Consider the following 15739-nt stretch of genomic DNA (forward strand, 5'->3'; position numbering starts at 1 on the left):
GCATCAGGCTCACTGATTTAAAACTCCAGCTTGGTCCCTGCTCAGCTGGGTGGCTGCAGTGACATACTTAACCTCTCCCAGTTTCAATGTTTTCATTTGTAAAAGAAAATATGAAAGGGCCATTCTGTGAATTGAAGGAGTCCGTGCACATAAGTGGCTTACCAGCATATTTGATGTAAAGTAGATGCTCAAAAATATGATTTGAAATGATCAGTAACACACTTTTCACACTGTTGTGAAATGTGTAATTTTCAATTATTTCATGTACAACAATTGTTTCATGTACAACATGGTGAATGACTCACAGGATCCATTAAGGGTTGGCACTGAGTTTTTATACATTGTCTTAGCCCCTGCAGCTCACAGATCCTAGCACACAGTAGGCATGAAATAAATGGCTGATGAATAAATGAGCGCGTGTACTAAAGCTCCTGCCCAAGGAAATGGAGGTCTGAAGACAAAGAAATCTCCCTAAAGTCCGTGTCTCCCCACTAGGCTGCCATTCCTCCCTTGGATGAAGGAACAGCCCTCCTTATGTCAGCGAAAAGAAAAGGAGTGTGCAGACTTTATTGGGGAAGAACAGGTTGCACCTCACTCTGAGTAACTGGATCCTTGATTTTTTTTTGGAGACAGAGTTTCACTCTGTCACCCAGGCTGGAGTTCAGTGGTACGATCTCGGCTCACTGCAACCTCCGCCTTCAGGGTTCAAGTGATTCTCCTGCCTCAGCCTCCTGAATAGCTGGGATTACAGGTGTCCACCAACATACCCAGCTAATTTTTGTATTTTTAGTAGACACAGGGTTTCTCCATGTTGGCCAGGCTGGTCTTGAACTCCTGGCCTTAGGTGATCTGCCTGCCTTGGCCTCCCAAAGTGCTGGGACTACAGGCGAGAGCCACCACACCCAGCCTGAGTCCTTGATCTTTAATGACAGTCTGTCAGAGCCTGAGTATTCATCAGCTGTGATGGCTATTTATGTCTCAACCTGGTCAGGTCACAAAACCCAGGTATTTGGTCCAACATTACAGATGTTTCTGTGAAGGTATCTTTTAGAGGAAATTAATATTTAAATCATTAGACTTTGAGTACAGCAGATAACCCTCCGTCGTATGGGTGGGCCCTGTTCAGTCAGTTGAAGACCTTTCAGTAGAAAAAGACTGACTTTCCCCAAAGAAAAAGAAATTCTGCCAGCAGACGGCATTCAGACTTGGATGGCAACTCTTCCCTGGGTCTCCAGCCTGCCAGCCTACCCTGTAGACTTTAGACGTGCCAGCCTCCACAAGTGCGTGACCCAATTTCTTAAAATCTTAAAATATACACGCGCAAACACATTCACACACACACGTACAACTTATCGGTTCTGTTACTCGGGAGAAAGTAACACATCGCGCATGTGCCAACTGCCCCCAACTGGACCAGGCAGTGTCAGGGATATCGCAATTAAAAACAGCAAACAAAGGGCTAAAGGAGGCCTCCGGGGTGATCATATCCAATTGTCTCTCTATACCTTGAGAAACTGAGACCCAGAAAGGGTAGGTGCCTGGCTCAATGTCACGCAGCAGGTTGGCACTGAGGAAAACCACATGGCAGACCCTTCACTCAATGTCTCACCACAAGGCTGCATTGGAGCTCATGGAGTAACACTTGATTTAATTATGTGGATAAATAACAGAAAAAATAATTTCAGCAGGAGGTTTTTATTGGGCATGTTTGTGTCAGGCTCTATGCGCAAGGCCTTTATAAGCTTATTTCATTTCATCTTCTCAGCACCCTGTGAGCCAGGCATTAGTATCTCCTTTGACAGCTAAGCCATGAGTCAAAGAGGGTGAATAATTCCCCTAGTGTGAAGTTGCTGGTTTCAGATGCAGAGGGAATATAAGTACTTGTTCCACCAACTCTAAATGTGGAATGTCTACATGTCAAAGGTGCTGCAGGAAAGCACAGAGGCCACGAGGGGAGAGGGGCCGGGGCTAATGAGAAAAAGACATGGCCTGTCGCAGCAACCCTCACCTCCCTGTGATTTTTTATGCCAATCAGCTCGTTTTGCTATGAAACTCCAGTTTTGCAAATGTCTCTGCGAGGAAAGGCTTATTTTGAAGGGAGCACCTGTTCTCTAATCCTTCCAGCTGATGCTGCAATCTGTGCGGATTCCAGTGTTATTTGTTAATGCGCTGGGCTTCTCAGGGATTTGGATACAGAGCTCCCAGGGGAGGTGGAAGGAGTGGATTTTATTCTTTGCTTGGCAGCACTTCTCTGGTGGGAAGGCACAGGGTGGGTGCACAGCACTGAATCTGCATAATTGGATGCGAATCAAATAGAAAATGCACAGGAAAAGAATCAAGTCCTGAAAATAACCCATTGAGCTCAACTCCGTGAGCAAGTTCAAAGCTAAGCACTCACAAATAAACCATTTTATCTGACTCTGGTAAAAGACAGGGATGTCTGCTTTGACACACATCCCCAAAAATAGCCAAGAAGAGAAATAAAAAGAAATGCTATACTGTATCATGGGCCTAAGTCTATTTCTGTGGTGTTTTTACACACATTAACTTCTGAAATCCTCCCTAGAAGGTAGATGTGATCCCATTTCACAGTTAAGAAAACTAAGTTTCCACAAGAGTGAATGAGTTCCCCCAAGTCACACAGCATTTACCATAGCGGGCATTTGTAACCAGAGTCTGCTTTCTACCACATCGTGACAGTCTCAGAGATAGAAATTTGGCTGGGCCATGCTCAGATGTGTCATCTGTAATAGAGTCTGGTGGACTGAAATGGTCTATCATGTGTCCCATTCCATCCCACCCCACACCAGGTCTAATGTTCTGAGCTGGGCAAGCACACGTCAGCGGAGATGCCCCTCCTTCCACAGCTGCCTCCTGCAGCCTGTTGCTGGCTCCTGCCGTGTGAAGCAACGGATGGTCCGTGTGGCCTCAGTGTCTTGCTGCTCAGCTTCCTACATGAACAGGATTCACACATTTATATCATTCATTCCCCACACTTTTATTGAGCACTGAGTATGGCGGGCATGGTGTTGGCCCTAGGGATGGGGAGCTGAATGAGGAGGTTTCTATTCCCAGCCACTCAGAGCCCAGTGGAGGAGGGACACAGAAATGCCTAGAGAATTGAAGAGGAAGTATTTCTTTTTAAAAAATCAGAGAGTACTTTCACATTAGCGGTGGCATCTAACAAGGTCTTGGAGGGTGTGCGGGGAGTTGCACATCAGAGTCCTTCAGGACAGAAACCTTCTTGTCGTCATCTTCATAAGCTCCTGTGGCAGCCTCGGCAAAGGCCCTTGGCTTGGGAGATGAGTGTTGAAAGTGTTCTGAATTGATCTGTGACCAATGACATCCCCTAACGCCCCAGGCCACATTCCCTGGAAAACAGTCTGAGTGGAAGATTTTCAGGCAGTAGATTACTGAGGTTCTGAGGGCCAGGCCTGGCTCTGAGGCTCCTCAGTCTCCACATGCGGTCTACTGAAACTCTAGGCGCCAGCCCACGTGGGGGCTGAAGGAAGGAAGGCTGGACACAGGGAGAAGCTGAAATGTGATTTAGTCACTGCGAAGGCTTCAGCTGACCATGGGGAGCTCTGCCTCAGTGGTGGTCCTGGTGCAAAAGACCCGCAGCAGGGATATTCCAACGACATGCTACAGGGCTCACTGCTTTCCACTCGCTTTCTTACTCATTCAGTTCCTATCTTCTGGGCCCTACATCAGCGCTAAGGATATCAGGTTCTGAGAAGCTCAGTGGTTGACTGAAGTTCTGCATCTACAAGTCGTTGGAGTCTACCCTGGAACTGGTCTTATTTGGCTCTAAAATCTGCTCCTTCCATCACATAGAACCCCTTTCTGGCCTCAGGTCCTCTCAGCAGGCTCTTGACCACTCTTTTCTTTGCTTCTCAGGACCATAAAATCGCGTGACACAGCAGCTTGGACCAGATGAAGACACGGCTTGGGCAGTTTTTGCCACCAGACCTCCTGGCTGGGTCTCAGAGCTGGCAAAGATGACATCACGGGAGAGCCAGCTGAATGCATTACCTAATATTCTGAACAGTTTGTGCACAGAGCCTGACTGTATGTGAGGATAGAGCACCTCTTTTGTGGGGCTGACTGGGCATGGACAGTTTAACACATAATGTGGGCTACTCAGAAATTAGTAGTGATGGTTACTATTAGTGTGATGGTTACTTTTATGTATCAATTTACTTGGGCCACAAGGCACCCAGATGTTTGGTCAAACATTATTCTGGGTAAGCCTGTGAGGGTATGTCTGGATGAACTGGTCAATTGAATAAAGCAGATAACCCTCTCTAACATGAATGGGCCTCACCCAATCCACTGAGGGCCTGAATAGGACAAAAAGACTGAGTGAGAGAAAACTGTCTCTTATTTATTGTCTTTGATCTAGGACATCAGTTTTCTCCTGCCTTTGGACTTGGACTTGGAATGGGCCTTATAACACCAGCTTTCCTGGTTCTGAGGCCTTTAGCCTTGGACTGGAATGATACCATCTGTACTCTTGGGTCTCCAGCTTGCTGGATGAAGATTTGGGGGCTTCTCAGCCTCCAAAATCATGTGAATCAATTACTTATGATAAATCTCTGTGTGTGTGTGTGTGTGTGTGTGTGTGTGTGTATCCTATTGGCTGTATTGGTCCTGTTTCTCTGGAGAATCCTGAACAATACAGGCTGGTTATTTATGAGTAGACCACTAATAAAAACACAGCACACACTGGCTCAGGAGAAATGAGCAGAATCATACCCTGTGTAGTTAAAGCCCTGCACATCACAGAAGAGTAAGGGTTGTTTCTTGGGATAAAAGAACAAGGAGAAGGACAGGATATGTATAGTCAGCAGCTAGTGAGTATTGGATACCGGGCTAGGAACTTTACATTCATTACAACATTTGGGTACATATAACACTTCATGAGATTATTAGCTATTGGGGAGCCCACTCTACAGGTGGGAAAACTGATGTTAAGAGAGTGCACAAATGAAAGTGGTAGCTAGGTTTTGAAAGCAGGCATGGCTTTCAATGTTATCACACAGTCTGAGTGGCCCCCTCACAGCACAGCCTCCTGACCTACAGAGAACCGTATTCTTCCAAGAGACCACATATAAGAAGTATCATATGAAGACCATATTCCTTGTATCTATCCCAGGGCTTGGCCTTAGAAATATTTCTGATAGAGCTTGTAGTGATAAAAAGAAGAGGTGGGAAGATGGTGAAAGGAAGGGTTAAATTAGCAAAAATCTCTGAAGGGGATGTTTCAAAGAAGCATGAATCTCATAGAACATACACTCTGCAAAGTAAAGTTTGAAAGTTTTGAAGCAACTGCCCCACGCAGGCCTTACCTCTGAGGAAGTCGGCTTGCAGTATCCAGCTCCAAAGACCAAGTTTTCCAGAGAAATGATAGACTGTTCTTGTCCGGTGTCTGGGCCACCTTTACCAAGCCAGGAGCCTCTTCCTGGACGAGTAAAACTAAATGAAAGATAATTGAAAGGGTGAAAAAGGAGGTAAAGAAAGTGATGGTGCCATTAACTCAGCCCCTTTGAGGGGTGTTCCTGTGAAGCCTTTGGGATAAGTCATTTAGGAGTAGTTCACCCCCAGGAGGTGTTTGCATGTGACATTTGTGGATGTCTTGATAATAAAGAGGGTATAACTGGCATGTAAGCTTGAAAGTCAAAGATGATACACATCCTACAACGTGTGCATGTAAATGCCCACCCTGAATACCAACAACATACCTGTAAGAAACACTGAAGCAGAGCTCCAAGCTTATATCACTAGAGGGGAAGGTGGCATGGGCTCCGGAAGTTTCAGGGGCAACTCTGACCGGACAAGGTCTGAGTCCTGTCACTGCTCCTTCCACCCCCTCGTCCCACTCCCTGGACCTCTTTTCTTCTGTGGAAAAGCATAAACCATCTTCCTCCATGATCCACACAAGAGTCTAATACGACGTCAAAGACTGTCATAAGCCAGAAAGCACTCGCTGTGTCAACGCTAATTGGGAAGACCATAACCTACTCAGCTCACAAATGCGCAGTTCCTGCCCAGCTCTGCAATCCAAAGATTAATGGACATGTGATGGCAATGATCAATGTCAGGATCAAAGGAGATTAGGAAAAGATGTGTGATTATTCAAATTTATCATATTTGAGTTTATGATCATCTTCCTCTATCTTTACCTGTTTGGTTTTCATCAATTGATATACCAGTAATGTTTACTCATTCTCGTATTCTTTTTTAGATCTCTTCTATTCAATTTCTTTTCCAATGGATGTTTTGTCATATTGTGGATACTATATTCTAGGCATGTTTTAGTCCCTCAGTAAAATTTAAAGTCTCTGATGGCAAAGAGAGTCTTGACAATAAATAGCCCCAGGTGACATCTTCACCATCTTCACTATGGGTGCTTAAGAAACATTTGTGGAAGGGCTTAATCCAAGAGATCCAGGTTCCTGCTTAAAATATTGACAGGAAAATAAATTTAGAATTATATTTCTGTTTAATTCATTTATTCAAATATGTATTAGGCCCATACCATACGCCAGGCAGTGGGTTAGGTGCTAGGATGATAAGATGATTAAGGCACAGCCTTCACCTTAAGACATTTGTCTAGAGAGCAAAGGAAACCAACAGATGTAATACAATGCAGGAAAATTCAGGCCAGTGTGTGCAGGAGAGCAATTTCCGAGGCAAACGAGGTAAAAAGAATACCATTCAGGACATAGGCATGGGCAAGGACTTCATGTCTAAAAATGGCAACAAAAGCCAAAATTGACAAATGGGATCTAATTAAACTAAAGAGCTTCTGCACAGCAAAAGAAACTACCATCAGAGTGAACAGGCAACCTACAGAATGCGAGAAAATTTTTGCAATCTACTCATCTGACAAACGGCAAATATCCAGAACCTACAAAGAACTCAAACAAATTTACAAGAAAAAAACAAACAACCCCATCAAAAAGTGGGCAAAGGATATGAACAGACATTTCTCAAAAGAAGACATGCATACAGCCAACAGATACATGAAAAAATGCTCGACATCACTGGCCACCAGAGAAATGCAAATAGAAACCACAATGAGATACCATCTCACACCAGTTAGAATGGCAATCATTAAAAAGTCAGGAAACAACAGGTGCTGGAGAGGATGTGGAGAAATAGGAACACTTTTACACTGTTGGTGGGATTGTAAACTAGTTCAACCATTATGGAAAACAGTATGGCGATTCCTCAAGGATCTAGAACTAGAAGTACCATATGACCCAGCCATCCCATTACTGGGTATATAACCCAAAGGATTATAAATCATGCTGCTATAAAGACACATGCACATGTATGTTCATTGCAGCACTATTCACAATAGCAAAGACTTGGAATCAACCCAAATGTCCATCAGTAACAGACTGGATTAAGAAAATGTGGCACATATACACCATGGAATACTATGCAGCCATAAAAAAGGATGAGTTTGTGTCCTTGTACGGACATGGATGCAGCTGGAAACCATCATTCTCAGCAAACTATCGCAAGAACAGAAAACCAAACACCTCATGTTCTCACTCATAGGTGGGAACTGAACAATGAGATCACTTGGACTTGGGAAGGGGAACATCACACACTGGGGCCTATCATGGGGAGTGGGGAGGGGGGAGGGATTGCATTGGGAGTTATACCTGATGTAAATGACGAGTTGATGGGTGCTGACGAGTTGATGGATGCAGCACACCAACATGGCACAAGTATACATATGTAACAAACCTGCACGTTATGCATATGTACCCTAGAACTTAAAGTATAATAATAATAATAATAAAAAGAATTTGTCTAGAGATGATCCTCAGAGTATGGCCAATCAGCGAGGGGGCAATAAAGCCAGCCTCTCAGGGTTCAACTCCCTAAAGGCTGTGTGACCTAAGGCAAGTTTTTAATCTCCCTACTCTGCTTCTTCCTGTCAGAAGGTTTGATACCAGCACCCTAGCCATTTGGTGGTTGTGGGGGTCCCATGGGATAAGCTAGGGGCAGCTTCCAGTACAGTGTCTGGCAAGCAGCAAGGCTTCCATCAATGCTAGGAGCTATCTGTTGTTAATACCACACATATAATAAAATAGAATCACTGTTCTGATTTCTTTTGAATTGCAAGTTGAAGAAACTCTATAATTTACCTGGAAGATGGATAAAAGGAACATCCACAAGAAAAGTAGAAAGTGTGTATGTGGATATTCCTGGCACATTCACTGGACAGACTGCAGATTAACAACTAAAATAACTTGTTATTTACTTAATTAGCTTTTCTGGTGGATCTGAATCCCTCAAGTGAAATCCAATCATATCCATTTGGGAGTTAAAAATGGATTCTTTGCTTCAACTTGTTTTAGTGAAGGCTAAGGGGTTTTGGAGGTTAAATGTTAATTTCACACCTGTTTCATGATAATCGGATTTAACCACTTTTCTGGAAAAGTTAGTGCTTGCCCTATTTGACAGGCATTTCCCACAAGCCTAAAGGGTTCCCTTTGTTTCCAGTTGCTGTGATCCAACTGATAGAAGTTCTTCCTGCAAAATCCAGAAGACAGAAGACAGAAGACAGTTCTATTTTTACCCCCATCCCTGGAGAAATCTAGCCCTTACTGTGAATTTATATCTGTGTTTCACTCCACCAAGGTTTCTGCAGACAAACTTGCAAGACTCTTTCGGTCGGAAGGTTAAACATTTTACTAAGATTTCTGATTCCCAAATTCTCATCAGGATAGTATCAGGGCCCCCGTTATAAAATGGGAGTGAAGCCTGCTGATATGGTTTCACTGTGTCCTCACCCAAATCTCATCTTGAATTGTAGTTTTTGTAATACCCACATGTTGTGCGAGGGACCCAGTGAGAGGTAATTGAATCATGGGGGTGGTTACCTCCATGCTGTTCTCCTGCAGTGAGTTCCATCTCATGAGATCTGATGGTTTTATAAGGGGCTTTCCCCTATTTGCTCAGCACTTCTCCTTGCTGCTGTCATGTGAAGAAGGACATGTTTGCTTCCCCTTCCACCATGATTGTAAGCTTCCTGAGGCTACCTCAGCCCAGCAGAACTGTAAGTCAATTAAACCTCTTTTCTTTATTAATTACCCAGCCTTGGGTATTTCTTTATAGCAGTATAGGAATGGAATAATACAGTAAACTGGTACCACAAAATGTGGCAGTGACTTTAGAACTGAGTAACAGGCAGAAGTTGGAACAATTTGAAGGGCTCAGAAGAAGACAGGAAAATGTGGGAAAGTTTGGAATTTCCTAGAGGCTTGGAGGACTCAGAAGACAGGAAGATGTGGTAAAGTTTGGAACTTCCTAGAGACATGTTGAATGGCCTTAACCAAATTGCTGATAGTGATAAGGGCAATGAAGTCCAGGGTGAGGTGTCTCAGATGGAGATTAGGAACTTCTTGGGAACTGGAACAAAGGTGATTCTTGCTATGCTTTAATAAAGAGACTGGCAACATGTTCCCCCTTCCCTAGAGATCTGTGGAATTTTGAACTTGAGAGAGATGATTTAGGGTATCTGGCGGAAGAAATTTCTAAGTGGTAAAGCTTTCAAGAGGGAACAGAGCATAAAAGTTTGGAAAATTTGCAGCCTGATGATGCAATAGAAAAGAAAAACCCATTTTCTAGAAAGAGACTCAAGCCTGCTGCAGAAATTTGCATAAGTAATGAGGGACCCAATGTTAATCACCAAGGAAATGGGGAAAATGTCTCTAGGGCATTCCAGAGACCTTCTTGGAAACCCCTCCCATCACAGGCCCAGAGGCCCAGGAAGAAAAAATGGTTTTGAGGACCTGGGACCAGGGCCCCCTTGCTGTGCGCAGCCTAGAGACTTGGTGCCCTGTGTCCCAGCTGCTCCAGTTGTGACTAAAAGGGGCCAAGGTATAGCTCAGCCCATGGCTTCAGAGGGTGCAAGCCTCAAGCCTTGGCAGCCTCCACTTGATGTTGAGCCTGCAGGTGCACAGAAGTCAAGAATTGAGGTTTGGGAATCTCTGCCTAGATTTCAGAGGCTATATGGAAACTCCTGGATGTCCAGGCAGAAGTTTGCTGCAGGAGCAGATCCCTCATGGAGAATCTCTGCTAGGGCAGGGCAGAAGGGAAATACAGGGTCAGAACTCCCACACGAGTCCCCACTGGGACATGGCCTAATGGAGCTATGACAAGAGGGCCACCATCCTCCAGACTCCAGAATAGTAGATCCACTGATAGCTTGCCCCATGTGCCTGGAAAAGCCACACTCAACATCAGCCCATGAAAGCAACCAGTAGAGGAGACTGTACCCTGCAAAATCAAGGGGCATTGCTACCCAAGGTCATGGGAGCTCACCTCTTGCATCAGTATGACCTGGATGTGAGAGATGGAGTCAAAGGGGATTATTTCAGAGCTTTGAGATTTAATTACTGCCTTATTAGATTTTGGACTTGCATGGGACCTGTAACCCCTTTGTTTTGGCCAATTTGGAATAGATATATTTACCCAATGCCTGTACCCTCAATGTGTCTAGAAAATAACTAACTTGCTTCTGATTTTGCAGGCTCATAGGCAGAAGGGACTTGCCTTGTCTCAGTTGAGACTTTGGACTTGGACTTTTGGGTTAATGCTGAAATGAATTAAGACTTTGGGGGAATGTTGGAAAGGCATGATTGTGTTTTGAAATGTAAGGACATGAGATTTGGAAAGGATCAGGGTGAAATGATATGGTTTGGCTATGTCTCTACCCAGAGTTCATCTTGAATTATAGTTCCCATAATCCCCACATGTGGTGGGAGGGATCTGGTGGGAGGTAACTGAATCATGAGGGCAGTTACCTCCATGCTGTTCTTGTGATAGTGAGTGAATGCTCACAAGATCTGATGGTTTTATAAAGGGCTTTTCCCCTTTTGCTCAGCACTTCTCCTTGATGCTGCCATGTGAAGAAGGATGTGTTTTCTTCCACTTCCACCATGATTGTATGTTTCCTGAGGCCTCCCCAGCACTGTGGAACTGTGGGTCAGTTAAACCTCTTTCCTTTATACATTACCCAGTGCCAATTATTTCTTCATAGCAGAGTGAGAACAGACTAATACACCTGCTCTCTGCCCTTTCAGTTGGCATAAACACTTTGCATTAACAAACTGGCCTCTAATCTGATGTAACTTCCAGTCTAACCAACTCAAAGCTGCTGGAGTCTTTACAAAACATAGATCTTACCGGGTAACTCTCCTGCTGAAAACATTCAGTGCCTCCTTTTTATACAATAAACAAATTCTCAATTCTTTAATGTGTCATTAATTACTGTATTAAACTGTAACTCCAATTTACCATCCCAAATTCACTTTTCACTGTCACAGTCTCTCGTCCTCTAGGTGTAGCACAAAGACCGTTTCTTCTAGAAAGATTTCTCTCATGTCCCTGAAGTAGAGTTGCTTCTTTCCCATGCTAACGATTACATACCATTTATTAAATGCTTTTTATGTACTAGACATGAGGCCTAGGTGAGGGCTTGGAATACGAGAGGTGCTAAATAACAATCAACTGAATTAATGGCCAAGGGTTTTACATGTGCTGTCTCATTTAATCCTTCTAAAAGCGTTCTGGTATGTACTGAAACTGAAACTCACATGCTCAAACTAACAGAGTTAACAAGCAGAGGGCTCAGATTTGCAACATGGGTCTGTCTAACCCTAAAAACCATCCCTTTAATTCCTACCCTACACTGGGTTCCCACTCCACTCACTTAACAGGTATTGCTCAGAATTAGAGTTTGGTCTACATGTGTTTCTGCCGGACTCTGAGACTTTAATGATGTCAGACTTGATTTATCTCAGAGTTTCCAGACATGGCCTCTCTAGAAGTGGCCAAAGCTTTTGCCACCCACCTTGAAGGAAGCATGTTTTCGCCACGTGCAACACTATACACCTCATCCCATTGCACCTTCTCATCATCCCTGTTGGGTTAGTATCACATCTCATTTTTAAAAAATTTTCGGCTTGGTGCAGTGGCTCACACCTATAATCTTAGCACTTTGGGAGGCTGAGGCAGGTGGATTTCGTGACCTCAGGAGTTTGAGACCAGTATGACCAACTTGGTGAAACCCTGTCCCTACAAAAAATTAAAAAAATTTAGCTGGGCATGGTGGCTCCTGCCTGTAGTCCCAGCTACTTGGGGGGCTGAGGCAGGAGAATCACTTGAGCCCAGTTGGCAGAGGTTGCAGTGAGCTGAATTTGCATTACTGTGCTCTAGCTTGGGTGACAGACAGAATGAGACCCTGTCTCAAAAAACAAAACAAAACAAAAAAACAATAAAAATAAAATAAAATAAATGGAAATTACTTTGACTCATTCATTGACTTATATGTTGAAACAGACGCTAGAAAAGTTAGGTGACTTATCCAAGAATTCCCCAAAAAGTAAGTGGTAGGGCTAGATGATAAGATGGTCTTGACTCCAGCCAATGAAAGAACAGTTTGATCCCAGGGCCCCAGAATCTGCTGCAGGAAGCTCTGCCTTTCCTACCGCAGGCTGTCTGTCACCTTCTCTTGCCTCATCTTCAGCAGTGACAGCCTGCTAATCGCAGGACCTGACCTCGCTAGCCTCACCTCATGGAGGGCAGACAGATCATGCCCTTAACTCTGCATTGAGGACGTGATTTGCCAGCCTTGGAGTGCGTTAGGAGCTAGGGAATATCCTTTGGGAATATTCTTCACAGGATGATAATACTCTCTGCTGCTTTCTGGATTCTATATCTCCTGTCACTTCCCAAGGTCAGGTCTGCTCTCCTTTGTTTCTGTAACTGTGAATATTGTAACATTTTCTACCAATCTCTACCACAACAGCATAACTTCACAAATGCAAATGGGCCCACTTCATTGGACTGTGAACTCACTGAGGGAAAGATCTATTCCAAAGTATTTTTATATTCCATAGTAGAATGTACTGCATATTCTCTTACACTTTTCCTAGAGCACAGCAGGTCCCCAGTAAATACCCATTGAGTAAAAGAATAATGGAGCCAGGAAAGGAACCCAGCAGATGGATGTGGTCACTGGATCACACCTCCAGGGGCACCAGCTCCTGGTCACATGGCATGGGTCAGATTGGGTAACTAATTTACCACTCTCTGACCCCAGCAGAGAACAGGGGCTTCAGGACAGGAACAGCAAACATAGTGAAAATTCTAGTCTCCTGTACCTGCACTTAAACTCTCAGCACTGAGAAGCCATTCAGAAAAGAGAAATTAGGAAAGATTCCTTTTGGAAATGCCATGCTACAACATTCTAGGCATAAACACTGCACACATGCAACTTTTGCCCATGTGCATATGTAATGTTTTGAAATTATTTCATGCACCGATCTGGCCATGCTCGGAGTAGGTATGAAGACAGGCAAGCACAGTACAATATGCTACATGTTGTCAGTTCTGTCCCTCCACTTGGGACATTCATAGAACCTCAGTGGTTCACATGATCTTGAACATGTTCTGGGAAAATTCACAGAAGGGAAGAATCAAACCATATGCATGGGCTGGGCACGGTGGCTCATGCCTGGAATCCCAGCACTTTGAGAGGCTGAGGAGGGTGGATAACCTGAGGTCAAGAGTTTGAGACCAGCCTGGCCAACATGGTGAAACCCCAGGTCTACTAAAAATTACAAAAATTAGCTGGGCTTGGTGGCAGGTGCCCGTAATCCCAGCTACTCAGGAGGCTGAGGCAGGAGAATCACTTAACCCCGGGAACCGGAAGTTGCAGCAAGCCGAGGTTGTGCCATTGCACTCCAGCCTGGGCAACAAGAGCAAGACTCCCTCTCGAATAAATAAATAAATAAATAAATAAATAAATAAATAAATGGACCTTCTACATTTGAACAAATAACTACTTGGGGAAGAAAAAGAAAACTAAGCCCCTATCATGTGCCTGGCACTATCTTCATTTGAGATTCACTAAAATCTTATGTAGATGGGATACACATTAGTATCCCTGTTGTAGAGGATTATATGGCTCAGGAACATTAAATGACTTCTGAAAGAAGGCGCAGTTAGAAAAATGTGAAGCCAGACTCCAAGTCTTCCTGGTGTAAGCCATAGTTTGCAGGTTTTCGACTTCCGGGTCCCACACCAGTCTCCCCTTGGGACCTCCTCCTTACTCTCTCCCATGCTCCTCAGTGAGAACCAAAGCTTAAACCTGCAGCCTTAGAGAAACTCCCTTGCGTGTGCTGATCTCTCCTGGAAAACTCCCTGCCCCTCCACCACACCTGCAATGGAAGGTAGGTCCCACATATCAGGGCTGCCTCCAAACTTCATACCTGATCAAGGGCTGCTGCAGAGCCACCAGGGCAGCATGGACGGTCACTGAGATCACAGACAGGTGGAAATAGTCGAACATGACTGGGACCTGGTGGTGCAGACCATTCCGGGGGTGGAAGTGCAGGCCAAGCGTGCGGCTGCTGACCATCGGTGCCCCGGCCACATCCCTCAACCTAGAAGGCAAGCATGTGAGCTCATGTGAGAAATGGTGGGTTGCCCCTGCTGTCATCCTAGCATATCTGTATTAAGCCTCTCCATTGGCCAAGCACCATGCATACATCGTCTTATTCAGTCCTGCAAGTGCTCTGCCTGGTAGAGATCATTTTTCCCATCACTGGCAGATGAGAAAACCAGGGTTCAGAGGTATTACTGGATATCACACAGCTGCTACACAACAGATCTGGTGACATGCTGCACTGTCAGGGACATCAAGCTCATGTGTCAGTGATGGATAGGAAGCACACACTAGCTTTTCAAGACTCTTCAACACTGAAGCCTCCTACTTTTTCCACTTCATTTTTATTTCCCCCATAGATGTCCAGATGTCCAGTGCTCTCCTCATAATGCTGCACTGACTGTGTGAGCCTATGTTTTCGAACAGATTCCTACCACTTAAGGGACTATGATTAATGCATCTTTATAATCCCAATACCTAGCCTAGTATCTGGCAGGTATTGAGAATATAAATACAAATTAAAATGAACAATTGACTGACTGAATGAACAAAAGAATGAATGACACCCAAAGCACAGTGCTTAAATAATCTGACTAGTTTCATCAAGGGTTCCCCAATGTCTGCTCCAGTATTTTGTAATTGACACGTATCTGAGTCTAAGAGATTAAACCAACTGTCACAGCATCTTTGATGATTAAAAGAAGATTGGTTGTTACCTATATAAAACCTGGGGCCATGTTTGCCCCAGGAAGACCCAGCACTAATCTCAAATCCTGAGAACCAGTCATTTGGGCTGTGCAAATTTCTCTGAAGCAGAACACAAGGGAAACCTGGGAGGAGCATCTTTCATGAGGAGAACAGAGAGGAAATGCTTGTCCTCCATCCATAGATAAGGAAATGAAGCACGGAAAGGGCCAGATGGAGGGAGCAGCCTCTGAAGACCCAACACCACGGGCTTTGCTTCCTTGAAACCCTTGTTGCTTGTGTGCAAACAAAGGCCAAGTGAAAGAGCCAACTAAATTATTGGAGCTCAGGATGACTCCATAGATTGAATATGAATAATGATCCCCTGGTACCAGAAAGAAATCTGTTGGGGAGAGGGTGAAGGGTCTACCCCATGAATCTCAGCAAGGTGTTAACATTTACATTATTTTTAATTCTGGCTACAATGTATTGAGAGCTTATTATGAACTGAACATGTACTTTTCCCTTTAATCCGCATGGCAATTATAGGAGGTATTTATTGGCATTATTCTGTTTGTA

At 44.3% G+C, this 15739-nt stretch overlaps 1 protein-coding gene across 2 annotated transcripts in view; it reads right to left on the reverse strand.

Moving 5' to 3' along the window:
* Nucleotides 1-15739, reverse strand: part of FAM135B (family with sequence similarity 135 member B) — a 353349-nt gene that overhangs the window by 103436 nt on the left and 234174 nt on the right. Inside the window, exons 6-7 of one of the 2 annotated variants that reach the window (XM_015455220.4) lie at nt 14301-14474; nt 5349-5475 (exon numbers count right to left, since the gene is read on the reverse strand). In XM_015455220.4, the coding sequence (XP_015310706.3) occupies nt 5349-5475; nt 14301-14474 (301 nt within the window). The remainder of the gene's footprint in view (nt 1-5348; nt 5476-14300; nt 14475-15739) is intronic. The other variant, XM_074000059.1, reaches the window with a different exon arrangement.

This window comes from Macaca fascicularis, chromosome 8 (assembly GCF_037993035.2).
Source record: "Macaca fascicularis isolate 582-1 chromosome 8, T2T-MFA8v1.1".
Taxonomy (NCBI): Eukaryota; Metazoa; Chordata; class Mammalia; order Primates; family Cercopithecidae; genus Macaca; species Macaca fascicularis.